Here is a 26,713-nt window from a genome sequence, read left to right on the forward strand (position 1 = left end):
CACTTTCCTTCTCCAGACCTAGTGCGCCATCTGGAAGGGCCTTTCAGTATGTGTTTCACTTCTGACAAGGCTGTGGCTCCAGCCCCGGAGTGACAGGATGCATGGTGACATCGTGGTGTGGCTCCTGAATTTCCCTTGGATGCGTGTGGTGACGTGGACAGAACCGCTCCACCTACACTCCCACCACCGGGCAGAGCTCACTCCCTCCTCAGGATGCCTCGCTTCTTCATGGGCACATACCTTGATCCCTGTGGGCAGACTAACAGTGCTTTCCTCCTGCACCCACGGTGCCTTGCTCGCCCCCGCACTAGTTAGGGACACAGATGTGCATGCACACGGGCTGTCCATGTGAAGATGGGGCATGTCTCCAGGCTGGAAGGCCGAGGCTCTTCCAGTACGTGTTGTTAGGTGCCGCGGACCTATTCCGGCTCAAAGGGGCCTGTGTGCACTGCCCTGCGTGCCCTACCCTGCGCCCCCGCTCACAACTGGTATGTCTGAGCCCCTTGTTGCAGCCACTGCGCCAGTCCATGTTATCGAGGGCCTCCCTGTTTTCCACTGCCCCTCCACGATGCCCTTCTCCTGTCTCGCCATCCTACCTAAGGAGCATTCTGGCTGTCGTCTCCCAAGGCAGATGTGCTTGTTCTTTGGGGAGCTCGCAGCACCTTTGTTACTCTTCTCCGGCACTGTCAGCCAGTGGTCGGCACTGGGAGAAGCGAGGGTTTGCTTCCGGGAGGCAGTGAACGAGGAAGCCCAGGTGGCCAAGTGAGTGACGGCCCCTGACTTTGCCCACACGCACAAACGCCGCACCCTTCCAAAACCCCCAGGAGACGCAGGAACCTGGTGCCAGTCAAACAAGGCAAACGCAAAAGCAAGCTCTTACGTCCTGAGCAGTCGTTCCAGTTCCCAGAATGTTTGTTTGTTTGTTTGTTCGTTCATTCGGCCAGTGAAACAGCCCCCTGGCCCCTTGGTTCTAGTGAGTGTAGAAAAGCCAGTGACCTGGAAGACGAAAGCCAGCTTGGTGACCAGCGCCCCAGGTGGAGGTGAGGGCCACAGGAGGCATTCCTTTTAGGGAAAGGTCTGGACAGGAGGCCTGTGTCAAGTTGGGTCCTTCCAGATGGGCACACTGCAGCCTGAAGACAGCCCCCTCTCTAGCCCCGCCCCCACCTGGTCAGGCCCCTTCCTGTTCTCCGGACTCCGTCTGTGGACCTGGGGCCTTGTTGGCTTTCTCCGTGTGAAGAAATGACAGTGGCCCAGGAGCCCGCATGGCCCAGAGGCCGTGTCATACTGACTGACCTGACTCTTCCCTCGTCCAAGGTGCCCTCTTCTGGGTGCTGCTTCTCCTGAGGGTCTTGGCTGGTCTTCCACAGACTTCAAAGACAGCCCAGAAACACCAGTGCCCTCATTTTGCAGCGCGGTCACTTGACTAGTGGAGCTCTGAGCCTCCTCAGGGTCCTCCTCATGCCCCACGCTGGCTCAGTGATGACCCTGGGTGGGCCTGGCTCTCTGGAACACCTCTGGCCCCTAGCTGGTACCAGCCGGCCACCCTGTCTCTTTCATGACACATGGGGAGGCAAGTGGCCAGGAAGGGACGATATAAGTGAGAGCCCTGTCACCAAGCTTAGGAGGTTCGATGGATGAGCGGTTGGGTCCATCTGTGGGATCGGGTGATCCGAGGGCCTTGATGCCTGTGGGGACAGCTTGAGTGGAGGGTGGTGAGAGCTCTGAGTCACAGGAAGAGAGAAGGAGCCGAGTGTCGAGGGAATGGGACACTGGCCTGGCGGTGTCCCTGGTGTGGATGGAGTGGCCCTTCGTGCCCCGTCCACAGAGATGGAGGGAGAACTGTAGGGTGAGTGGATGAGAGGGATGCTGTGGGGAGACACAGATGTTGAGGAGACAGCCCTGGTGCTGGACATGCCCCTCACCCAGCTCAGGAACCTGACCTCCGCGGGACTTTGGAGCACGAAGGACTGTTTGGTGGTGAACACAGGATGCACTAGGAGGGCCCAGCGAAGGCCTGCCGAGCCCAGTGCAGCCTTGGAGAAAGGCTTCCTGCAGGAGGCCAGCGGGGTACTGGGAGAACTGTGTGGGAAAAGCATTCTAGGCAGAGGGAACCACATGAGCTACAGCAGAGAGACCTGCCCACCCAACCCCCCAAAAGCAGAATCTGTCAAGGGACCCAGAAGTCTAGGGGTGCTGAGTCAGCTCTGGGCATGTGGGCAAGGAAGAGATGCCAGGGCCCAACCCTTCCATGAAGCGCATTCACGTTTTCAGCACGGTTGGTACTGTGGACCAAGCGCTCTCGCGGTCACCCTAGGGGGAGGCACAAGGACCACCCATTTCACTGGGAAGGACACAGAGGAACAGGGAAGGGAAGTCCTTTGTGAATAGTCATGTGCCAAGGAAGCAGCAGGCTTCCCAGCGGGAGAGGAGGCGCCACCTCTGGGAGAGCCAGGGGACGCAGCCTCTGCCCACAGGAGCCAGTCCCTCTGGCCAGTCCCTGAGGGCCACCTTCAGAAGTACCAGATAGTCTGGACATCAGCCCCATGCACGGCAGCCCCATGCCACCCCCCACCCCCCGGAGCAGGAGGTCCCCTCACTGCCTGGCTTTTGTGAGACAGACTGGGAAGCTCTACAGCCATTTTGCCCACGAGAAGAAAGGGAGCCGGGTTGTCATGGGGTACCCCCACCCCTAGGCACCCACCTGTGGCTACAACCTGCACTGGGCACAGCAGGCCCTGCCTTCAGAGGGCTCCTGCACTCCTGTGGGGCAGGCTGTGGCCGGGAGGAAACAGCTAGCTGCTCAGGACCGGGCAGGGATGGGCTCGGGTTGTGCGGTCCGAGTGGGAGATTTTGCCACATTTTGGGGTCCTGCTTTCATCTCCACTGAACCTCCCGAGGGCAGCCCTGCGACACACATACACCACCCCCATTTGCTGTGGGCCTGCTGTGTGTACATCACCCATGGGTGTTGTAAGGCCCTAGGAAGCATCCTGGCAGGCATGACAGGGTAGAGAGGGCTCCCAGGTGGGAAGGCCAAGGTGGTTGCCTGCGCCAGGCCCCAAGTAAGCCTGGTGGGGTGAGCCCAAGCCACCTGCTCACTCTCCTGCTGCCTGGGGTCTGCCCCGCAGAACCTCTTCTGTGTGTTTCCACCTCCAACCACATTGTTGATTTTGACCTCCGGTCCAGGAGGAGCCATGCCAGGTCCCAGGGTGTGAGCTCTTGGCCTCCCTCCCAGTGGCACATGAGAGATGGATCCCCGACACAGCTGTGCCCCAGGGCCAGGCGCATTGGTGCCTTTTCCAGGGAGAGATTTCCACAGCTATTCAGAGGCCGTCAGGAGGCTCTGGTATAAAGCTGCTGAACCCAATCCCAGACATTTCCCTCCTCCCCCATTCCCCCGCTCCGACTTGTCTGAGGGGACTTGGAGATCACATCAGCCTGTCTCCAGGCAAGGAGGGGATGGGGCCAGGCGGCCTTGCTCCTCAGAACTCGTCCCGACGAGAGCCCAGCCTGAATCTAGGTCACCGGTTCTTTCCCACACACCCCCTGGAAGAGAATCACAGACTAAGACCGCTTCCAAGACCCACAGATACCTGTACAAGGGCCAAAGCACGGCACACATTGGAATGTTTTTTCTAGATACGCCTTCTCCTGGGAGGAACCTGGATGTACCCACTGCTCAGAGCAGCCAGGAAAGTCCTGGCACCACCTGGAGCAACCAAACAGCAGGTTAGGGCTGATTGTATACACACACACACACACACACCTGGTTGTTCTGATGCTCTGGAAGAGTGTTACCAGGAGGAGGGGCAGGAGGAAGTTCCTATTTGGAAAGGGGTGAGTGTTTGGTGATGATACTTGGCGACAGTGACGGGAGACGGTTGTTGGTTTGATCCCCCTTGAGGCAGCTTGGAAGGCAAGACAGGGAGCTGAATGGACTCGACGCTAACTGACAAGGACAAAGTTGGCCACATGAAAAATGCTGACTTGTCAAATGTTGCTTCGTAAGCTTCCCGCAACACCACACAACACAACGCCTGCACACATACTGCCGTACTCACACAACATAACACAAACCCAACACACACCCAACCCAACACACAGCATACACGCAACACCTACACATACGCAACACCTACACATACCCAACCCCACAAACTACCCAGCATGCACAACACAACAGAAACACAATACACACAATAAACCCACTGAAAACAGCACACAAGGGAACGCCTACACACAACACACACAAGATAGCGCAAGCACAATACAACAAACCCACAGCACACAACACAAACACCACAATGCATACACACAAATGCCCACACACAACACTACCACACACCACACATGCATGCGCTCGCACACCTGCAGCCTGTGAGAGGGCAGGTCTTTTTGCCCCCCCTCACTGTGGCCTGGCTGCCCCTGCAGCACTACACCAGTAAGACCTGATGCATGGCCTGCTAGAGAGGAGGGAGGAAGCTGTGTTTTGGTTCAAAGTTTTCAAATTCAGTAGCAACAAGAATTTTGTGTCTTCTCCCCCACTGCCCCCGACCCCGCACAAATCATTCACACTGAGAACGCGTCTTCCGATCTACAAGGATCACTGTCGGTCTGTGCCAATGAGAACGGGCACAGCGGGACGTGTTCGGGCCTGGTGCCATGGGAAGCGACTGAGAGGGCAGTGGCGTTCAGAGGCAGGCCTGGGCTGGAGAGCAGTTTGAGATTATTGGAAACAAAACAGAGCCCAGATGGGTGAACATATATCTAAAGTCAGAGAGATGCAAGTTTGCTTCCTCTGCATCGGGGACTGCGGCACTGGCAGGGGATACGCAGGGGCAGCAAGTAGTTGTTCACAGGAAACAACAATGCCCAGTGGTTTTCTGCCAACCACAGTCTGGTTTGAACCTGGGGTGCTAACGGCAGCAGCGCGGGAAACTGTGGCGTAACCATGATAAGAGCCAGTGATAGGTAGGCGGGCATCTTCGAGGGGCAGGCCCTGGGAAAGCCAGGGCTGGTGGATGGGGAGGCCGAGCTCCACGCTGGACCCAGCAGGCCAACCCAAGCGCTGCTGCCATCTCCTGTCCTCAACTGCTAGAGAGCCAGGGAGAAGTAGCCTTTGTGTACATGAGGCCCGCAGGACCACTGGTCAGCAAGTGTGGTCAGTGCCCTCCCACCCACTATCTTCGCAATTGTGCCCACCCCCGGGAGCTGGGCTCAGCTCCCTCAGGCTGAATAACGGGCCTGTCTCCTCAATGGTCCATATGGAGTGCCTGGCTCTCTCCCTGCCCCGACAGCATCTGGCACATCCCTGCTGTCCCCAGGTGACCTGTGGTACGAGGAAGGGGCCAAATGAACCCTGTAACTCTACCTTTGGTCAGTTTGCATTGCGATAGAATGATGGTAAGACCAAAGGTCCGCTTGATGTGAGAGCCTCGTGAATTTACATTTGACTTCCCAAGACCAGGGCCCCACTAGTGAAGAAGGGAGGGAGGGAGGGAGTAAATTCTGCACAGTATTCTCTTTGAAGATACATTGTTTCCGCTCTCAAACGCAGCAGCAGGAAGGAAGGGCAGCGCCTCTCCTTAAACGTCTGCTTTCTCCTCCATGCCTGTTTCCCTCGCCATTGATTTCCCTTTCAGTAGCTCTTGAGCAATTGGTGAATGACAAAATAAGACAATGTATCCTTCTAAAAAAAACCCAGCGCCCTGTGAATTTGCCCTGGTGCTCGTGCCTGCAAACCTTCCCAGAGCCCTCAATGCCAGACCTGCACGTAACCCAGGCCGCTGAACTCCCCCCGCCCCAAGCAGAGATCAGCACAAGATTGAGACCCACACTGGATGGCCATGTTAGGCTCTGACTCAGGGTGGCCCTGTACACAACAGAACAGGACACTGCCCGGTCCTGCACAATCCTCACAGTTGTTAGGGTTGAGCCCACTCCACTGCCTCATCCCCACTCCTTTTACCAAGCCTGGTAATCCTCCCCAGGGGACTGGTCCCTCCGGATAACAAGTCCACAGACCGTGAGACGAGGTCTCGCCACCCTGGTTTCTAAGGAGTATTCTGATTGGGTGTTTTCCAAGACAGGTTCGCTTATTCCTCAGGTGGTTCATGATATTTTCCAGACCCGTCGCCAGCACCGTAACACGCGCATGCCCAGCCTTCTGCAGTCCTCCTTGTTCTCGTCAAGCTCTGCCACGCAGACATGGGTAGGAATTCCCTCAGCGTGAAATGAGGACGATGTGCACAGAACAACTGTCAGGTGCTAACAGGGGTGGCCCCCTCATCCGGGACGTCCTCCGGTTGAGACGAGCCCCACTTGGCACCATCCCGTTGTTCTCGTGTTTTGATTGTGTCGCTGGGTCATCGGTGCTGTGTGTTCCAACAGGGACTGCAGACGTGCTGATGTCTCCACATCTGTGTGTTTTCATGTCACGCCCCTAACCGCCAAAACAGCGAAGGGCCCTGACTAGGCAACCGTTGTAAAAACCGGCGCATAGTCACTGGAACAGAACCCCGTCTGTCATGAGCCAGGGACTGCCACGGTCTGCACTCTGGCTCATCCATGTCTCCAAGTAACTCAGGCTTCAGCGTCTGCAACCCGCCAGCTTGGAAGTTACCAAGGACCTCCGTTTTACATCCCAGCAAGAGGGGCCAGTGCAGGGCAGAGATAAGGGGTCCTTTGCAAATATTTTGTCTCCCTGTTTTCTTAAAACAGGTATAAACCAAAATCCCAGAGCAATCCAGTCGATTCCAACTGCCCCCATCCCCCGACCCATGTAGGGGACCCGAGGCTGCCAGCCTTCTCGGGAGCAGACAGTCTCGACTTTCTCCCAGAGTGCGGCTTCTGGGTTCAAACCGCCGGCCTTTCTGGGAGCAGCCTTACATGATAGAGTCAGCTGAACACAATGCCTTTCTCCTAGCTCCTCAGTCCCATCAGGGTGATTATCCATACGCTACAATCATGACTCCTGGACCTAAAAGGCTCCCCAGTGGCACAGTGGTGATGCACTGGGCTACGATCCCCGAGGTCTGCAGCTTGAAGCCACCAGCCGCTGCACAGGAGAGAGAGGGGCTTTCTGTTCCCGAACGCAGTCACCCTGTTGGAAATTCTCAGGGGCATGCTCCTTAGAGCGTGAGCTTCCAAAACTGCAGCTTTCGATGGGAGTAGAAAACACCGCCTTTCTGCCGAGGAGAGAGGCTGATGGTTTTGAACCGCTGACGTGTCCAATGTGAATGCCACCCAATATGCCACCAGGGCTCCTCCCACTGGAGACTGAGGGAGGGGCAAAGGTTGGGGATTGTTCGATGGGCCTGTAACTAGCCGGTGATCTCCACTGGGCTGCCCTGCATGGGCTCTGTTTGTCTGTCCTCCTCTGAGCCGGCGAGCTTGCTGGGTTAAGGCCTCCACAAAGCCCACAGGCCTGCCACCTTCATCCTGATCTCTGTGATGTGATTGCTGGCGTGCTGTTCTTAGAAGGCCACCTACCCAGGTTTGCTGTGCGTTTTCGTGGGGCGGAAGGGTCTTCCTGCCACACGGGGCTGTGGCCCTCTGCTCACGTCATCCGTGGAGCCCTCTGAGGGGGGTGTTAGCAAGATGAGCCCCGTCACTCCTCTGGAATCAAACAGAACCGGCACCGATGCCCAGGCTGCTGACTGGGCCTCCTGTGGGCCCTTGTCTGGCTCTACTCAAGTTTCTGCCACGCGGTTCTCGACCAACAGAGCCCTGGCGGTGGCGTGTTTATGAGCTGGGATGCAATCCCCAAGGTCCAAAGTTCAGAACCACCATCTGTTCCCCAAGGAGAAAGGTGGGACTGGAACAGTTAGGTACAGTCTCGAAAACCCACGGGGGCAGTGAGTTCTACCGTGTCCCAAAGGGGGGCTTTAAGTCGGTGTCACCCCGATGGCAGGGAGTCTGGGTCTGATTCCCAACAACAAAATGGGCAGAGTGACTCCTTCATCAGATGGGAAACAGGGATGCTGTGCGTTGTCTTACTGGACACGGTGCCCAGACGTTGCAGACGGTGGACTAGGAGTCCCACCCCACCCCCGTCTTTGCCCCGAGAGCGAAGCTGAGTTACCCCAAGCTGCAGAAGCTCTGCTCCTTCTCCAGGCCCTGGGGCGTGAGCACACACCGCCCACAGGGCAGCCCTGCCAGCGGCCTCCCAGGAATCAGCCTTGTAAGCCCTGCCCCTATCGCTGGGGTCCCACTGGGAATCGGGATGTATTTGTCATGTGGTGCGGCCGTGAGCGGTGCCCATGGACAGTACGAGGTTTTTAAAAAAGCCGTTTGAAACCACGAGTCGCTCCAAGGGAGCAGGACGAGGGAGGAAGTTGTGGAGCCGGGCGCGGGGGAAGGTGGGAAACTCACAGGTGTCCTCTGGTCAGTCGCAGCTGGCCTGCGTGAGAAACCTGGCGGGCGGCCATGCCCCGAGCTGAGGCTCATGTTTCCTCTTTCCTCTCCTGCTTGCTCCGCAGTGAACAGAGTATCTGCCAAGCTCGGGCCTCTGTGATGGTCTACGATGACAGCAGTAAGAAATGGGTGCCCATCAAACCCGGCCAGCAGGGCTTCAGCCGCATCAACATCTACCACAACACTGCCAGCAACACCTTCAGAGTCGTGGGCGTCAAGCTACAGGATCAGCAGGTGCGTGCCGGGGCTTCGGAGGGAACTCAGGCGGGCTGCACTCACGTACCCGCACACACTGCCCTCGAGTCCATGCTGACTCACGGCGACCCTATAGGACACGGTAGAACTAACTGCCCCTGTGCGTTCCCGAGACTGGGGCTCTTTGCGGGAATAGCAAGCCCGGCCTGCTCCCTTGGAGCGACTGGTGGTTTCAAACTGCTCACCTGGTGGTTAGCAGTCCAACATGGCACCACAACGCCCCCAGGGCTCCTCCTGCACACAGAGCGAAAAGAGATCAGAAACAAGCAGGCATCCAGATGTGGATGGAGTCAGAGGATCTGAGTTCGAATCCTGATGAGAGCCCTGAGTAGGAATGAGACTTCTGGTCTGCAGCTTCCCCTAGAGCAGCAAGCACGCCCTGCTGCCTCACGGGGTTGTCGTCAGAATAGAGCAAGAGCTGCGGGAACAGTTTCCAAACAACTTAGTGTGCTGGTCTCAGTCTACACCTCCAAATCCCCAGGTGATGGCCCTGGGGAGAATGTTGGTCCATCTGCCCATGGGCCCTCTGGAAGGACTGTCAAACTGGACATGAGGACTTCTAGGCTGCGGACTTCCCTGATAGTACACCCTGAAAAAAGCAGATGAGACATCTGGCCCACACCTGTGAGACTAGGAGACAACAGCTGCGCCCAATTCTGCCAGGCATAGACGTCCACACACAACTGAGGCAGAATCGTGTGGTATGACCAGAAGAAGGGGTTGTCTGGCTGAGCCACAGTGACCTCGGGAAGCCCTTTAGGGAGTGTCTCGGCGAATGGCAAGGACCCTTTTTAACCATAAGTTTAGCGGGCATGTGGTTTCAGACCTCCTCAAACGGTAGCTTCTGGGCCCTGTGCTGGTCAAGCCTGGGCTCCTTGGAGACGCAGCACCAGGGGCCGCTATTGCTGCGCGAATCCGCGTGTTAGCAATTAGAAAAGAGGAGTGGGACTCCAGGCTCTGCTGTCCACGGAGCGGTGCTGGTGGAATGGGTTGCTGCTCTGCGAAAATGACCCCTACTGGGCTTCAGACTCTTGTGGCAAATAAGGGATGTCTCATCAGGACCCTGGACGGAGCGCGTGGTCTGAACACCAACCCCCGGCGCCTCCAAAGACAAGCGGGCACAGGTTTCCTTCCCAGTCGGCGTGGACTACAAGGGCAAACATTGGGAGAGAGACCATGTGTTGGTGTCTTTCCCTTGTAAGCAAGCCCTGACGGGAGGAAGGGGTTTCTAGAAGCCCCTAGAAGCTGGCTTCCCGGTCTCCCAAGGCACTGGTTCTAGACCTGCCTTTCAGAAAAACTGGCTGCACCTTGCAGAATACGCCATCTCCTGAGAGTCCTGGTGGCATAGTGGTGAAGCCGTGGGGTGCCCACCAGCAGGTCAGCAGATGGAAACCAGCGGCCCCTCTAAGGGAGAAAGACGAGGCTTCCTACTCCCGTAGAGAGTAACAGCCCAGGAGACCCACAGGGGCAGGTCTGCACTGCCCTGTAGAGTGGCTATGAGTCGGAGTAGACTCAATGGAAGTGAGTATGGCTAGGGATTTTGGTTTTAGCCCCAATGACAATCAACCAGAGCCACCTCGTGGATGTCCAGAATGCCGCAGGGGTGACCATACCTGCGCCAGGATAAACCTGCACTTTGCCTGAGGGACCCTCGCCACCCACCGCCTCCTTTAAAGGAAGCCACCTTTTGAGCCATAATAAATCCATGTGGATTCTGATGGAGAGGTCTTCTTGAGTCGGCTGAAGAATTGAGACCACAGCCTCCCAGCAGGGACTGCATATTCAAGAGACAGGATACATGTATTTTATCTCTCCTCTCATGCCCCTCACACACACATGCGCACACACACACACACACGCACACACACACATAAACACAACCCCTCAGATGGGTGGGGATATGAGCTGGGAGCATAAAAGAGAATTTACATTAGGGAGGAAGGGTGGCAGAACATCTGGTCTGTAATGACCTACACGGGTCTGTTTCCATCTCAGGAGACCTTGGTGGCAAAGTGGGAACCCGTTGGGCTGTGATCTGCAAGGTCAGCAGTTTGAAACCAGCAGACGCACCATGGGGGAAAGGGAGAGAGGTGGGGCCTTCTACTCTCATAAAGAGTTACAGCCTCGGAAACTCACAGGGGTGGTCTGCCCTGTCCTATGGGGCTCTGTGAGCCGGCATCGGCTCGATGGCAGTGAATGGAGTTTTCCAGTGTGGTGCTGTTGGGTAAGCATTGGACTCTGAACCAACCACACGGTCAGCAGTTCAAAGCCGCTCCATGGGAGAAAAATGAGGCTGCCTGCTCCCATGAAGATCTACAGCCTCAGAAAGTCTACAGGGTGACTTTTGAGTTGGATCCGACTGGGTGACATGGATAAACTACACAGTCCAACATTTTAAGGCCAAAATTATTGACTTTGCAGCCGAGAGGGGATGGTTCATTGCACATGGGGGTTGTATAATGTACCTGAAAGTTTCTGGAGGACCCTACTGTCTCTTTCAGTCTCCCAGTAATCCCTCACCGACGGGACTGTAGGGATGACCATCTTCCTAATGACTGACAGATACTTCTACAGCCAGGTGATCCTTGTGAAGAAAAAAAAATGACAGACGAGATGTTATCATGAGCCAAAGTCTAGCCTGAGTCTCTGAGGCGTCCTGGTGGTGTGGCTGGTTACGAGTGGGGTTGCTAACCTCAAGATCACCAGGTCTAGCCCCCCGGTCCGTCCAAGGGAGAAAGAGCAGGCCATCTACTCCCAGAAAGAGTTACAGCCTCAGAAACCTTGGGGAGCAGCGCTGCTCTGCCCTCCAGGGCCATTGTGAGTCGGCCTCAACTCTGTGACAGTGAGTTTTGAGGGGCTTGACCTGTATCTCTAAAACAAGTAAAGGTATCACTTGGGTGACTAAGGTGTGCCGAACTCAAGCAGCGGTCTCTGGAAATAATTTCATATGCAAATGAAAGCTGATCCTTTTATTTCTAAGAAAACCGACAAAGGATTGTTGTATGTGAATGGTGTTGTTGGCAACGCACAGTGACTTCTGTGGAGTGTTGGAAGCATAAGGGGCCCTGGTGGAGGAGTGGGGTACACGGTGGGCTGCTCACAACAAGATCAGCAGTTTGAGCCCACCCACCACACTGAAGGAGAAAGAGGTGGTGGTCTACTCCCATAAAGATCTACAGCCTCAGAAACCACCCACCCCCCAGGATTGCTTTGAGCTAGAATTAACTAATGGCAATGGTGTTTGTTGTTGTTTATTTGGCCAGAAGGAAGAACAAATCAGTCTTAGGAAAAAATCCAATCAAAACATTCCTTAGAAGCAAGGATAGCAAGACTTCACTCATGTTGCTGATTTGGGCGAGACCAATCTCTACAGGGAAGACATCCTGTTGGGTTAAGGAAGGGGTCAGTGGAAATGGAAGGAAACCTCCCCACCCCACCCCCGGGACAGACCCAGCAAGCTCTGCAATGGACTCAACACAGACCAGCGTTCAAGAAGATATTACCGTGAGTCCGAGCCAGCAAAAACCCGAATCGCCCCTAGAGGACAAAACCATGCAGAGATTTTTAGTTGAGAGTGAGTTGTAGCCCCGAGAACTGGCAGTAAGTTCTCAGGCTGGCTGAGCAGCACTCCAGTGTGTAGAAGGAGGAAGGGCCGAGCCTGAATGCCAGTAACCAGGATGTCTAAGGAGAAGAACGGCTACCAGTCTGGAAGCACGTGCATCTGTGGACAACCAACTAAGAGACGTTTCCCGGACAGGAGGACTATAGGAGGCCGACCTGGGCACATCTCTGAAGGGCTGGCAGGTGGGCGAGAACAGAGTGAGGAAACCCGTCGGCAGTGCAGTTACTCACCATGGTTCTTCTGGCCGTAGTCTGCAACTCCCTCCAAAGGACTGGGTGGGAGCTTGTAAATGAGGTATGAAGGGCTTTCGAGGGGAGAGTGGCCATTGGCTGGTCCACTGGTATAAAGGGAACCACCTCGGAAGCAGGAACAGAGAGCCTCATGAGCATGGTGGGCGGGGCATTTAAAAAGAAAGGCACAATCTTAACCGTCAACGCATCACACATCTTCAAAACTGATAAAGCAAGAACACACATTCCAAAAAAGAAAAACAGGCAAATTCAGAAGCACATTTGGAAGATCAACTTTACTCCTAAATAGTTACTGACAAAACAAAGAGAAAGTGGCAAAGCCAGTCCTCTCAGGGGCACATGGGACATTGACCACATCAAATGACATGCAGGGCCATAAACCAAGCCTTCGAGGATCAAAACAGGTCAGAATCATAACAGAACATGTTCTTTGGCCAACAACTTAAAAACTGAACACACTGCCATCAAGTCCGTTCCACCTCATAGGGACTCGATAGGACAGAGCAGAACAGCACCCGGGGGGTTCCGAAACTAACTCGTGATGGGAGTGGAAAGCCTCATCTTTCTCCCTCAGGGCTGCTGGTAGTTTCAAAGTGATGATCTTGCGGGTTTTTTTGTAGGCCACGATGTCCCCAGGGCTCCTTTGAGAGCTTAAATCGGTAACATAAAGATAACTGAAAATTTCCAATATAACTGAAAATTTCCAACCACTTGACAATTAAGCTGTGTGTTACTAAAGAAGACATGGGCAAAATAAAATCACAACTGCAAGCTAGCAAAGATGTTGACATGAGCAATAGTGGGAATACAACATAGCAAAACGGGTGGGATGTAGCTGAGACAGACGATAAGAGGCAATGTGCTTCTGTCAGTGCATATGTTTGAAAAATGAATGACTGCGAGCCCGAGCTCGAATTCTTTTCTCAAGGAACCAGACAGAACAGGAGCAAATTAAATTCAATCAAAGGAGGAGGGAGAAAATATAAACAAGAACAAAATCCAGTAAAATCGAAAGCAGATTACTCAATAAAGAAAAGCAGCAAAGCCAAGCAGGGATCCTTTGGAAACTCCAATGACTCAACATCAACTCCTAGTAAGAATGGCCAAAGGTGGTCTGGGTGGTGCAAACAATTGTACACTCAATTTCCAGCCAAAAGGTTGACAGTGAAGTTACCCAGTGACACCTTGGGGGGTCTGTGTGTGTGTGTGTGTCTGGGGCGGGGGGGGGGGGTGCCTGGAGATCTGCTTCCAAAAAGTGGCAACTTTGAAAGCCCTTCAGAGCTATTCTACTCTCTACACGTGTGATGGCCATGAGTCAGAAGCAAGTCACAACAAACCATCATACGGACAAGAATGATCAAGCCACACCAATGACCAGTGTCAGGAATGAGAATGAGCGCATCGCTACTGATCCTATAGAGACAGTAGCGGGGGACCTGAGGACAGTGCATTTGGTGACTTGGATGAAATCGACAATTTCTTTCAAAAGTGACACAGAAAAAATAGAAACTCTTGAGTAGTACTATTAGGGGGCTTCAAAAAGTTCATGAGGAAAAAAAAATCCATCAATCTCAATTCCCTTTTCCTACAAACTTTTGGAAAGCTCCTCTTTTATCTATTAAAAAAAGCAAATCCATAATTATAAGCCTTTTTACAAAGGAAACTCTAGGCCCAGATTGCTTTACTAGTGAATTCTTCGTAAAAGTTAAGGGTGAAACAATAGCCACCTTACACAAACCCTTTGCAAAGACTACAGAAATGAGAGCGACATGAACTGAGACTTGTTTCTATTGAACAATGGTGTAGTCATTTAATACCCAAAATTAACTGATTAAAACTATGGATATATTGTAAGGAAAATTCTGACTAGAGAGATTTATTTCAGGAATGTAAAGTTGTTTTAACAGAATATAGGCCAGATATATATATTTGTATTTCCCCACCCCCACCCCGACACACACACACACACACACACAGGGGCCCTGGTAGCATAGTGGTTACACTTTGGGCTGTTACCCAAAAGGTCAGCCGTTTGAAACCACCTGCTGCTCCACAAAGAAAGATGGGGCTTTCTACTACCACAAAGAGTGTTAGAAACTCACAGGACCAGTTCTATCTAACCTGTCCTCTAGGGTCACAATGCATTGGCATCGCCTTGAAGGCAGTGAGTTTGCATTGGTTTACACACACACACACACACACACACACACACACACACGGAAATGGTATTTGGTAAAATACAGTGCCTCTCCATGATTAAAAGCTGAGCGGAAACTCGAAATAAGAAGTAATTACCCTATTGAGGTCAAGGATATCCACAGACAAATAGCAAAAGTAAAACCAAAGCTAATGTCATGCTTCCTCCACTGAGCTTGGAACAAGACACACATTCAACGTTACTGCTTTGATTTACAATTTAGAAAGAGCGAAGTCATCTTTAATCCACTTGTAACTTGATCAAAGTGTATCTAGAAAATCTGGAAGAACGACAAATGGTGAGAAAGTCTACGTGAATGTGGCACAGCCACTGGAAACAACGTCAACTGACAACAAGCACACACACTGTTTCTGTGCCAAGACCCCTGGAAGACAGCGACCAGACCACCGACAAGAAGAGATCCTTATCGGTGCCCATTCCCAGGGAAGATTGCCCATCAGAGTGTAGTAACTACCGAGCAACGGCACGCACATTACGTACAAGACAAAATTTTGCCAGCGATCATTTAAAAACAGTTGCAGCAGTACACCAAGGAGCTGCCATCTACTGGAGCTGGATGCTGAAGAGGACAGCATCACCACGTCACGTATCTTGACTGAAAGCAGAGAGGACCAGGAAGATGCTTGCTTGTATGTTATGAGACAAAGGTGTTTGTGGAGATAATTTTTTCTAAATGATGGACAATACGGTGAAGAATGAGACTTCCGGAAAGCATTATTTTGCTCATGCACAATGCAAGAGACAGACCAAGATGCCATTGTTGGAAAATGAACAAGGGACCACTGCCTGGTTCAGAATCAGGAAGATGTGCCCCAGCGTTATAGCCTTCGACAGAACGTAAGTGTGTGTGCTGAGCCAGCAGAAGATGAACTAAAAGGAAGAACATGACATTAGGATTGAAGGAAGACAAATGAGCAGCATATGGTAAGCAGATGACACGACCTTGCTCGCTGAAAGCAAGGAGGACCTGCAGCATGGACCGCTGACTGCCAAAGACTCCGGCCTTCAATATGGGTTACGCCCCATCATAATTACAACAAAAATCCTCACGATTGGACTGATATCAACATCACAGTCCACAGACAAAAGATTGAAATAGTCAAGGATTTTGTTTTTCCTTGGGTCCATAGTTAGCACCCATGGAGACAGCAGTCAGGAAATCAAGTGACGTGTTGCAACAAAGCAGCTGTCAAAGGCCTAACGTGTCAGAGAGAGAAGAGGTGTTACGTGCCCCGGACCCACTTTCAATCACTCGTGTGCATGCTAAGGCTGGACAGCGGATCAGGCATAAAGAAGACGAGAAGAACTAGTGCTTTTGCATTTGGATGTGGGAGAAGAGTATTGAATGTACAACAAGAGGGGCTTCATAAAATTCATGGAAACTTTTCCAGTATCTTTAAATTCAATTTTTTGGTGAACTTTTTGAAGTCACCTGTGTTAGGCTTGTTGCTCTAGAGCAGCAAAAATAGTGACACTTCTATGTGTGTAGACAGAAGGAAATGTATATCAAGAAAATGGTTCACACAGTTCTAGGAGCAGGTAAACCCAGTCCAGTTTTAAGTGTGGGGGTCAGATGTTAATCTGGAAGCCAGCTGCAGGAGCAGAGGAATGCAGGATCAGACGGGAGCGGTGGGCAAGTCTAAGGCCAGCAGACCAGGCTTGAGACTAGGAAATGACTAACTCCCATGTTAGAAGTTCAGATTGCAGGCTACTGACTACTGATGACTCCCAGACTCACCGGGCAATATGGCACGGTGTGTTAGTCCAGGTAGACTAGAGAAATCCAGAGACACTCATATATGTAGAATAGAGAACTATATTAAGACAATATCCCAGTCTAGACCAGATCAAGTCCATAAGACCAATATTGACCCATATGTCCGATACCTGTCTATACATTCCTCTTTAGATTCACAAAACACATGCAATGATACCGAATGCAGGAAGATCACAGACTAGTGGGTGGAAAGTCTTGTGGATCCAGTGGCAGTGGAAGCATCTCGGCACTGGAGTGGGTCTCCATGTGGCTCCTCCAGCTCCAGGGCTCTGGTTCCATCAGCAAAGCTCCATCTGACCTGATATCAGGAATATCTTGGAGCAGTGTGTGTCCTACCTCCAGGGAGGAAGACAGGAGTTCCCAGAATCCTCAGGAGAAGGCCATGCCCACACAGAGGCCTCATTGACTGACCCAATTGACAGGCTAGACTCCCCTTCACAAGTTGACAGATGATATAACTACCACACGGGGTGCTGGCCCAAGTCCAAAGAGCTTGGAGGTGGACCAGCCAGTTGCAGGACCTGGACCCAGCAAGAATCAAGCAAACTTTCCATCGCTTCTCTTTCTCTTAGAAGTAAGCCACACACACCCCTCCCCCCAAGGCAACATGAAAGATAGAATGTGAACACAGCTCTCCTGGTAAGGATTTACGAGGCCAAACCGTGACTCTTACCTCCTTCCTTCCTTTCAGTCTCTATGCCCCTCCTAGTCAAAGGAGCCCTGGTGGTTCTGGCAGATAAGTGTTGGACTGCTAACTGGGTCGGGAGTTCAAGGCCACCACTGCTGCATGGGAGGCAGCTCCACTGTCTGCTCCCCTCTGTCTCCTGGCTTTGTCCCTGCCAGTCTGCGACTGTTTGCTGGTGAATTCATCGTTAAGATCGGTGCATTTGTGGGGGCCACCTCCCGAGGGCTATGGGGACATAACTAACTGAGCTGGAAGAGCTAGCAGTCTAGGTAGCATACGTGTGCTCCAGTGAGCCGTAGTCACCCCAGGAGGTCTGTAAGGCCATGATTTGGGCCCCTATTTTGTCATTGGGGCAACTGAGCCTTGGAAGGTGGACTGATAGCCACTGAGACTCAGGGCTGGGCCAGGACCTGGGGACCGGACTCCAGCTTGGGGCTTCTCGTGGGACCAGTGTAGGCAAGGTGCACGGACTGGTTTTCAGACCCTCTCTGTCCAACAAAGCTGCCAGGTCCCGTGTTCTACTTCTGCTCATTGGGCCTGAACCCTTGGCCCCGGGGGTTGGGGGTGTGTGCAGCCCCCTTGTCCCAGCATACTTCTTCACCGCTGTATCTCTTTACGTGCCTTCCCCCACTCCCAGGTTGTGATCAATTATTCAATCGTGAAAGGACTGAAGTACAACCAGGCCACACCAACCTTCCACCAGTGGCGAGACGCCCGCCAGGTCTACGGCTTAAACTTTGCGAGCAAGGAGGAGGCCACCACGTTCTCCAACGCCATGCTCTTCGCTCTGAATGTCATGAACTCCCAGGAAGGAGGTGAGCTGGGCCTGGCACAGGACGTCCCAGGTGCTGCTGCCCTGCGCCGTGTCACTCGGGCCCCCAGACAGTCCTGCTGCCTGACTCCCTAGCTGTAAAGAGAGGTTGGTGGTTTTCAGCGGGGGGAGGGGGGGGTGTTTCTGGCCTCTCGTGGAGCCACACATTGAGATTTGGCAGAGGTGGGAGCTGGAGCAAGCAACGATTGACTTTAACCTGTGCTGAGTACTAGCTGAGTGCCAGGAACCAGCCGCCTAGCTAGATGGAGCCCATTAGGGAGTGAATTATAGGCCTTCCCCGCAGGCAGACCATAAATAACTGACTGTGATGGGGCCAGGTGCAGTCTCTAACCAGGCTGGTAGGGGCTGTAGGAGGCCCTTCCGGATACACAGAGAAATAAAGAACTGCCCAGCTGCCAAGGACGCCCTCAGCGCCAGCGGGGACATTGGAGATAGTCTACAGCGGGTGAGGCAACCACATGGAAGAGGCCAGGTGGGCATCCCAGGCATGGAGGTACATGCTAGGCACATTGGCAGAAGGGCGCGTGGCAGCACGTGCCATGTTCTGGGGTGGCATGTGCCAGGGGCACCTCCTCTTACGGAGTGGGTGGAAATGAATGCAGAAGTGTCCTAGAGCTGGAGGCGGCTCTTAGCAACCTTGATCTATGGCAGTGGTAGGGTCTAGCCAGCACTTTATGAGCAAGACCATTAAGGCCAAGAAACAGGATCCAGAAGACTTCTGGAGGGAATTCACAGCAGCTCCTGGAGGTGGGGCAGCTTTGGCTTTCCAGGTGGGAGCATCCTGACTGCCTAGCTCGGTCCTGCCTCACTGCCTCCCTGCCTTGGGGATGCGGTAGTGGGTGTGGGTACTCAGCAGAGAGCCAGACTTGGGGACACCACAGGCGGGCATCCTGGGCCAATGGCCTTCCATCTCGGAATTCTTGGGCACATGCTCTTGTTTTCTGTCTGCTAATCTGAGAGCAAGGCTGTAAAACATTCCTGGGACCCCTGGCAGCAGCCAATAATCAATAAGCGTGTTTGTTAATGGGCATGGCCTCCGCCAATGCTGGGGGGTGGCAGGGTGCCGGGACACTGTGGCTGTGACTTGTCTGTTGGGCTAGAGAATGAGTTCTCAGTACGTCTGCCTCTCCTGCCCCTCAAAGGCCCCTGTTTTGTGGGCTTCGTGTGAAGCCTGGCAGGCCAGCCCTACAAAGCTTCCTTACCATGTTCTATGGTGTGACCACAAGTCCTGCCCACACTGCACAGGCACCTGCAGCGTTAGACCGTGTTTTCCCACCAAGAGCTGTGGGCTTCATGTTAAAGCAAGCTGAGCCTGGAGCTCCTGACCTTCACTTACCTCCTCTGCACCCAGGATGTGAAGGGTTAATTCATCCCGACCACCAACTTTTGCAGATCAACTGCTGAGATCCCACTGGGTTAATCCCACCTCATACTGACCCTATAGGACAGAGTAGAATTGCCCTTGTGAGACTGTAGCGCTACAGAAACAGAAAGCCCCGTCTTTCTCCCAAGGGCCAGCTGATGGTTTCAAACTGCTGACCTTGTGGTTAGCAGTCCGTTGTGTAACCAGGATGCCACAAGGGCTCCAATAATCGCTACCGATTCTTGCTGTTACCTTCCGCTGCAGAATCACAAGTTGGTCTGTGGACCCCACAGCCTGGTTTTCAGGTTACACCACTGTGGCCCATTTTGAGGGGAAACCTATCTGCCTCCAGAGGCTCGGGCAGATTCATCCCACCCCCAGGACCCCTAAGGGTTGCGTGGATGTATCTTTTCCTTACAGGGTGGGATGTCACCCAATGGTCTAGGGGCTAGAGGCCGGATTTGGAGCTTCCACCGAGTGGGACTCGCTCCCCGCCTGCTTCCACAAGGTGTGACCTGGGAGTGGGTGAAAGTGGGTGCGCAGCTATGAACACCACAGCCTGCAGCCTGGTGTTGTCCCGTGGTGTCCTGAGCACCTGTGCCCCAGGACAGCTTCCATTACGGTGTGAATCCAGCCCTACCGGGGGCCGTGGGTGGCTGCGTCTCTCAAGCTGCACTCTTGGAGAGCTACGACCATAGGATTGTGTGCAGGCAGGCAGGTGAGTTTCCTCCTCAATGCCGCCCTGTCCCACTGTGAACGCCCTGATGTGTGCTGGCCCAGCCTGCTGCCCACGGGGCCACAAAGCCCTTGGACCTTGTCCAGGACCCAGGTGCCCCTCTCACACTTACCTTTGTCTGCCTACAGCCACATGGGCCAACTGGCCACCAGGTGTAGAGTTGTTTTCTATCACATCCCCTGGGCCTCTGGGAAGTAAGACAGCAGATGAGGTGCAGAAGCACCTACTGGGAAGCAGCTAGATCTTCACTCTGCGCCCATGTGACCTTGGAACAATAAACCCTACTTTATAGGGTTGTTAAGGAGCCCCAGTGGTGTAGCGGTTACCTGTTGGTCTGCTAACCACAAGTTCAGCTGTTCAAAACCACCAGCCACTCCTCGGGAGAAAGACGGAGCTTTCTATTCCTGCAAACAGTTACAGTTCTTAGAAACTCACCGGGGCAGTTTTACCCGTCCTTTAGGGTCGCTAGGAGTCTGCATAACTCAATGGCAGTGGGTTGGGTCATAGGGTCATTAAGAAAATGCGATTGGAAAGGTTTGTCTTCATGATAAGAGCCCAGGTGATACTGACTCATCTTTCCCTTTGTGTCTTGTTTAGTTTGGCTGTCTTGTCAGCACTTCAGATTCTGTTTATAAAATTGGAATCTCAATACCCCGCCCCTTTTTTTGAGAGAGAGAATCGGAGGGTGCCTGGAAGCCAAATCTTCATGTCCTACCCAACAGCGTGTTGTGTCCCGTGGTAGACTGCTGGTTCGTGAGACTCCCCTGGGCCTGCTCGGCTGATGCCTTCAGATGAGCCTGTGTGTCAAGGGGTCTTGCTTAGAATCTGCACCCCCACCCCCGCCCCTTGTGTACAAACGGGCCAGAGATGAACTCTTAACAAGGGTCTTCTAGACCTGGCAGAACCGAGCTGTTTGGACACCAGATCAGATGGCAGAGTGGGTTACTTAGGCCTTGGGCTGCTAACCACAAGGGTAGCAGTTCAAAACCACTAGCAGCTCTGCAGGAGAAAGATGAGGCTTTCCACTCCCACAAAGAGTCATTGCCTTAGAGACCCACAAGGACAATTCCCTTCTGCCCACTAGAGTGGCAGTGAATTTGAAGTGTTGTCATGATTGTTCATACAAGGAGACCTGGTGGCTCCGTGACTCAGGGCTTGGCTGCTCCCTGAAAGGTCTGTGCCTGGCACCCCCAACCGCTCCACAGGAGAAATATCTGACCGTCTGTGACTGATCCAGCCTTGGGATCCACACGGGGCTGGTCTGCCCTATCCAGCAGGAGTTCGCTTCCCTCTGAAGCATGTTCCCATGCCAGGCCTTGCTACATTCTCACCGCTCCCAGTCAACGCCCATGTCCAGGAGAGGAAGACTCCAACCATTGGGGCCCTGGGTGGCACTCACCCCTCTAGCCTGTGCAGTGGTGGTGGGGAACAGACTGGGGACCTGTTTCTGTGTCCTTTCCTTCCTGCCCGTTGACCCAGCACAGCCCCAGCCAGCCTGGCCGCCCAGCCTGGTGTTCACTGCCTGTCCACTAGCCAGGGAAGTGCTGTAGGCCCCTGATAGGCTGCTCCTGGCCTCGGCCCCCAACTCACACAGCCTCTTTCTTCTGGCGGCAGCAATGCGCTCAGAACGCTCCACTTTCAACTTCAGGCCTTGCCTAGGAAAGCGAGAGCCAGCACGTCAGACCTTAAAGAAAAGATATAAAATGTCAAGTCCTCATGGAACCAGTGCTCTTGATTTCCTGAGGGGAGGGAGAGGGGAAATCAAAGCCAGCTGACGGGGAGAGGGTGCAGAGTCAGCTGGGGGGCTAGTGAGCCCGTTTAAGGCTCAGTTCAGGAATGGCTTTTGTGGTGGGGACCAACCACTGGGTCCCTGGGTCACTGGGACTTGTTTTCACAGAAACCAACACCTGGTCCTTGTGCCTTGGGCCCCTCCTGCCAGGTTTTCCCTAGGAGAGGGGAAGTTTCAGGGGCTGAGGGGACTCTGTCAGCCTCTGTGGTAGATCCTGGCTGTGAGGGGCTCTCTGTGTGCTCTGCTGGTCCCTGGGGCTCACAGAGCTCAGCTAGGCCATTTCTGGGTGCTGTGTCTGCATAACAATGATACATAGGTATTCAGGCCATTTCTGGGTGCTGTGTCTGCATAACAATGATACATAGGTGGTCAGTCCATTTCTGGGTGCTGTGTCTGCATAACAATGATACATAGGTATTCAGGCCATTTCTGGGTGCTGTGTCTGCATAACAATGATACATAGGTGGTCAGTCCATTTCTGGGTGCTGTGTCTGCATAACAATGATACATAGGTGGTCAGTCCATTTCTGGGTGCTGTGTCTGCATAACAATGATACATAGGTGGCCAGGCCATTTCTGGGTGCTGTGTTTGCATAACAATGATACATAGGTATTCAGGCCATTTCTGGGTGCTGTGTCTCAATAGCAGTGATACATAGGTGGCCAGGCCATTTCTGGGTGCTGTGTCTCAATAACAATGATACATAGGTGACCAGGCCATTTCTGGGTGCTGTGTCTCAATAACAATGATACATAGGTGGCCAGGCCATTTCTGGGTGCTGTGTCTCAATAACAATGATACATAGATGTTCTTTTCAAAGACTATTATTGTTGCAGCTTAGTGCTTCCTAGTTGACTTCTACCCATAATGACCTGTTGCACAAGGGAATGGAACACTACCCAGCCCTGTGCTGTCACCACTGGGTTTGGGTGTAGCCACCGAGTCAGCCCGTCTCCTTGTGAGTCTTCCTCTTCTGCACTGGCTCCCTGCTGGACCTCCTGACGTCATCCCCAAGGCAGAGATGCAGGCCCAGCAGCCTTGTCTCACGTGCTGAATGCCCTGCACCACACTGCCCTCCCAACAGTCCGTGGGCCCAGCGCTCTCGGACAGCACGTCTTCTTGCAGTCTTCCGTACTCCCTGCTCAGGGTCACGTGCACGTGCGGCGAAGGAAGACCCCATGGTTGGGTCTAGTGCACGTGGATCCTCAGGGTGACATCCCGGCTTTTGGGGAGTGAAGGGAAGAGGGGTCATTTTTGCTTTTGCTTCTGGGGAAAGGTGGGTGTTTTTCCACACAGTGGTGGGCGATGCCGTCTTTTTGGAATAGTTCCATTTGGAGTGGTGTAAAGTCTCCACCCGTTCACCCGTGTCTGCGCATCCGCCCACCCCGCCCCCACCCAGGTATGTCCCTTTGACCAAAACAACAGAAGGAAGCAACAAACCCACTGCCACGGGGTCAGTTGACAGCTAATGGCCACCCCACACAGGGGTTCCGACTGTACACCTCTGAAGAAGCAGAGAGCCTCAGCTCCTTCCTTAGGATCAGCTGTGGGGGGAGTTGAAGGGCGGCCTTTAGGTTAGCAGTCCAGCGTGTCCCCAATAACTCCCCCGGGGCTCCTTGGCAGCAAAGGGGTCTCCCCTTTATTTCCAAGCTGATGTCACAGAGTAAGGTCCCCACTTTCTAAAGAAAGAGTCCCTGCCATCGAGTTAATGCCGACTCGCCGCGACCCCATAGGGCAGGGTAGGCTGCCCCTGGGGGTTCCCAAGACTGCAACTCTTTACGGGAGCAGAAAGCCTCATCTTTTGCCTCACAGCAGCTGGGGTCTGACCTGCTGCCCTTGTGGTTAGCCACCCAACACATAAGCACGACGCCACCAGGGCTGCCACGTGTGCCCATCCACATGGCCACAGAACACCAGCCCCATTCTTCCCACATTCCCTGTGCTGTCCTCGCCGTGCCTGAACTACGCTGGCCGATGGTCCCCAAGCACAGCCAGGGTGGCCACGGGGCACCATGTCGTGGGTCGAGTGCACAGCCACACATGGCGCACCGCCAGGAAGGAGTTAGAGGAGCAGAGCACCTGTGGGTGGCTGAGTCAGAAGGGGCCTGGTGGCCATGGGTCTGAGCATCTCTCCCAGCTGGCCACCTTCCACCACATCTGCAACGCCTCTGGCTTTCGTGTGAACCATCTGGGCAGCGTGCCTCCTACTCAGAGCAGCAGCTGCACCCCAGCTTCAGGTCTCGGAGTCTCCTGTCACCTCTTAACGGGGCAACCACCCCAGGGAAAGTGAATTGTTCGTTTGCTGTAAGGAAAATGGTACAGGTCCCCCCCTCCCCCGCCGATCCTGTCCTACGAAGCTGCCATGGCCTCCTTGTCCCCTCCGTGTCCGAATCTGTGCGCAGCCTGTTGTCCTATTCTCATGCCACCTACCCAGGCCCTTCCCCCACCCCTCCCCCTGTTGCCCAGCTCCTGCTCACCCCTGGGGCAGGGCCTGTCCAGCCCCCTGAGGGGCAACTCCCTGCATGCCAATGGGCTTTGATGCTGCCTCCCACATACCAGGGGTTGCCAGTATTGTGCACAGGCCAGTGGGAATTCAGAGAGCGGCCACTTTCTTGGGGCCCCCAAAGCCAGTTCAGGGTCAACTGGGTTCAGGATGCTTCACCCAGGAGACCTGGGTGAAGCCAGCCCACGGGCTATGAGGAGTGCAGTGACACAGGGCAGGACCTCGGGGTCCCTGGCCCCCAACTCACTGTCTCTCTCAGAGAGGTGTGGCTGGGTCCTGCTCGCTCCCCCTGCCCAGCTCCACTCCCTGCTGGTGTTTGGGCCTCTTTACTCCTTGTGCTCCCGCCACGCTGTACCCCGTTTGTGCCCACCTGTCAGTGCACCGGGCCCACAGGCCTCCCTACACACACACACACACACACACACACAAGCAGACATACACGTACACACAGCACATACACACATAATATACATCAACATACAACCTGCAAACAGCACATGTCACGCACACACTACACACTGCGCACATACTATGCATGTACATACCTGTGCACACACACTTTCGAGCACACGTTATGCACACTACACAACACATACACATGCACACACTATACCCACAACACACATACTACACATGCACACACACAACAATACATGAATACACATACACACACAGCACACACTCTGCCTGTGCCTGATGTTCTGGTCTAGACTGTGAGCTCCTTGAGGGCAGACCCCGGGGATTCGCCTCCATCTCCATGCCCGGGACAGCCTTCCTGCCCGCCACCCACCAGCCACCGGAGACCGACACCTCTCCAGCCGGCAACCTGGGCTCAAGGTGAGGGGTGCTGTCTGTGATTGAGGGACATGGTACATGGAACTGTCTCACACAGAAATCGCACCCGTCTCCTTGGCCTGCCTAGCAACACCCCGGCACTGGAGCACGCCTTCCCCGGGCGCAGCAACCACCAGGAGCTCCGGACGTCCTGCCGGGCAGACTCAGCCGCTTCACCTGGATGCCAGGGTCAGCCTCTGTCAAACGGGTTCCGATACCCACCTCCCAGGGTTGTCGTGAAGTTAGCCTGGGGGCGGGGGGGTCGTCCTCGACTGCTTTGGAGAGGAGTGACAACACCCACCTCCTGTGCGGTGCCAGGGAGCCCTGGTGGCGGCGTGCGTGGGTTGTGCATTGGGCTGCCAACCACAAGGTCAGCAGTTCGAAACCACCAGTCCCAATGCAGAAGAAAGATAAGGCTTTCTACTCCTGTAAAGAGTCACCTCCTCAGAAACCCATTCTCTTCTGCCCTGTGGGGTCGCTGTGCGTCGGCATGGACTCACTGGCCATGAGTTTGGGCTTTGATTTTCTGAGTGGTGATGCCGGTAGCCACATCTGGGGCCAGGCTGCTTGGGTTGGGGGTGGCCTACAAGGTGGGGGAAGGTGGGATGAGTGTAAGGAGCAGTAGGGTGGTGGCCTGCAGTGCTTGGGGGGGCCCCAGGTAAGGCTCTGCCTGGCCTTTGAGCTCCCGCTGACCAGGACCAGGGCCCCAGCACTCTCCAGCGAGGTCTAGAACAAGGTGCTGTCTTGCTTATACAGCGCAGTCCAAGGAAAGGCCCGCCCGGCCCAGCCCCCAGCTCTATGAGGAGAAATCTGTGGACTCTTAGCTTTGCACACGCAGGCTCCCTCAGGGCTCCCCACCTCCCCCTTTTCAATCTCTTTCACTCCTTATTGTGACTACTCTGCAGAGCATGGGGCCTCTTCATTCTAGTCTACGCATGCTTAGCTCTTAGTCGTACTCCCGCTCCCCCACCAGCAGAGGCGCTCGCTGATCCCGCCTCCTCCCTGAGATCCCTATCTCTCCAGTCTCCCTTCTGGGCCCTCTCCTGAGACAACTGCTGCCCTTTGGACTGGGGGGGGGGGGGTGAGCTGTTCAAAGGAAGGTGCCCCTCCCTGGTGGTGGTGGTGAAGTTGTATGTACCCTGTGTGCTGGTTAACTGAAAGTGGGCCATGGGGGCAAGTTCCACTCCAGTCGTGAAGGGTATCGAAAGGGCCTCACCAGTCTCTATCTGACTACATCAGTGGTGCTCAACCTGTGGGTCGAGACCCCTTTGGGGGTCAAATGACCCTTTCACAGGGGTCACCTAAGCCCATCAGAAAACACATATTTCCCATGGTCTTAGGAACTGAGACACTGCTCCTCTATCCGTCTCCAGGCGGGTCCGCCCACATGCAGATATGCCCACACACGAGTACCCGGCGTGAAGACCGTTAC

General features: G+C 54.1%; 1 protein-coding gene across 2 annotated transcripts in view; it reads left to right on the forward strand.

Annotated features, from left to right (window-relative positions):
* The window catches only part of EVL (Enah/Vasp-like), a 132,272-nt gene that overhangs the window by 74,735 nt on the left and 30,824 nt on the right, over window positions 1-26,713 (forward strand). For both annotated transcript variants that reach the window (XM_075530790.1, XM_075530792.1), the window contains exons 2-3: window positions 8,481-8,649; window positions 17,861-18,038. In XM_075530790.1, coding sequence (XP_075386905.1) covers window positions 8,481-8,649; window positions 17,861-18,038 — 347 coding nt within the window. The remainder of the gene's footprint in view (window positions 1-8,480; window positions 8,650-17,860; window positions 18,039-26,713) is intronic.

Source organism: Tenrec ecaudatus, chromosome 14, assembly GCF_050624435.1.
Source record: "Tenrec ecaudatus isolate mTenEca1 chromosome 14, mTenEca1.hap1, whole genome shotgun sequence".
Classification (NCBI taxonomy): Eukaryota; Metazoa; Chordata; class Mammalia; order Afrosoricida; family Tenrecidae; genus Tenrec; species Tenrec ecaudatus.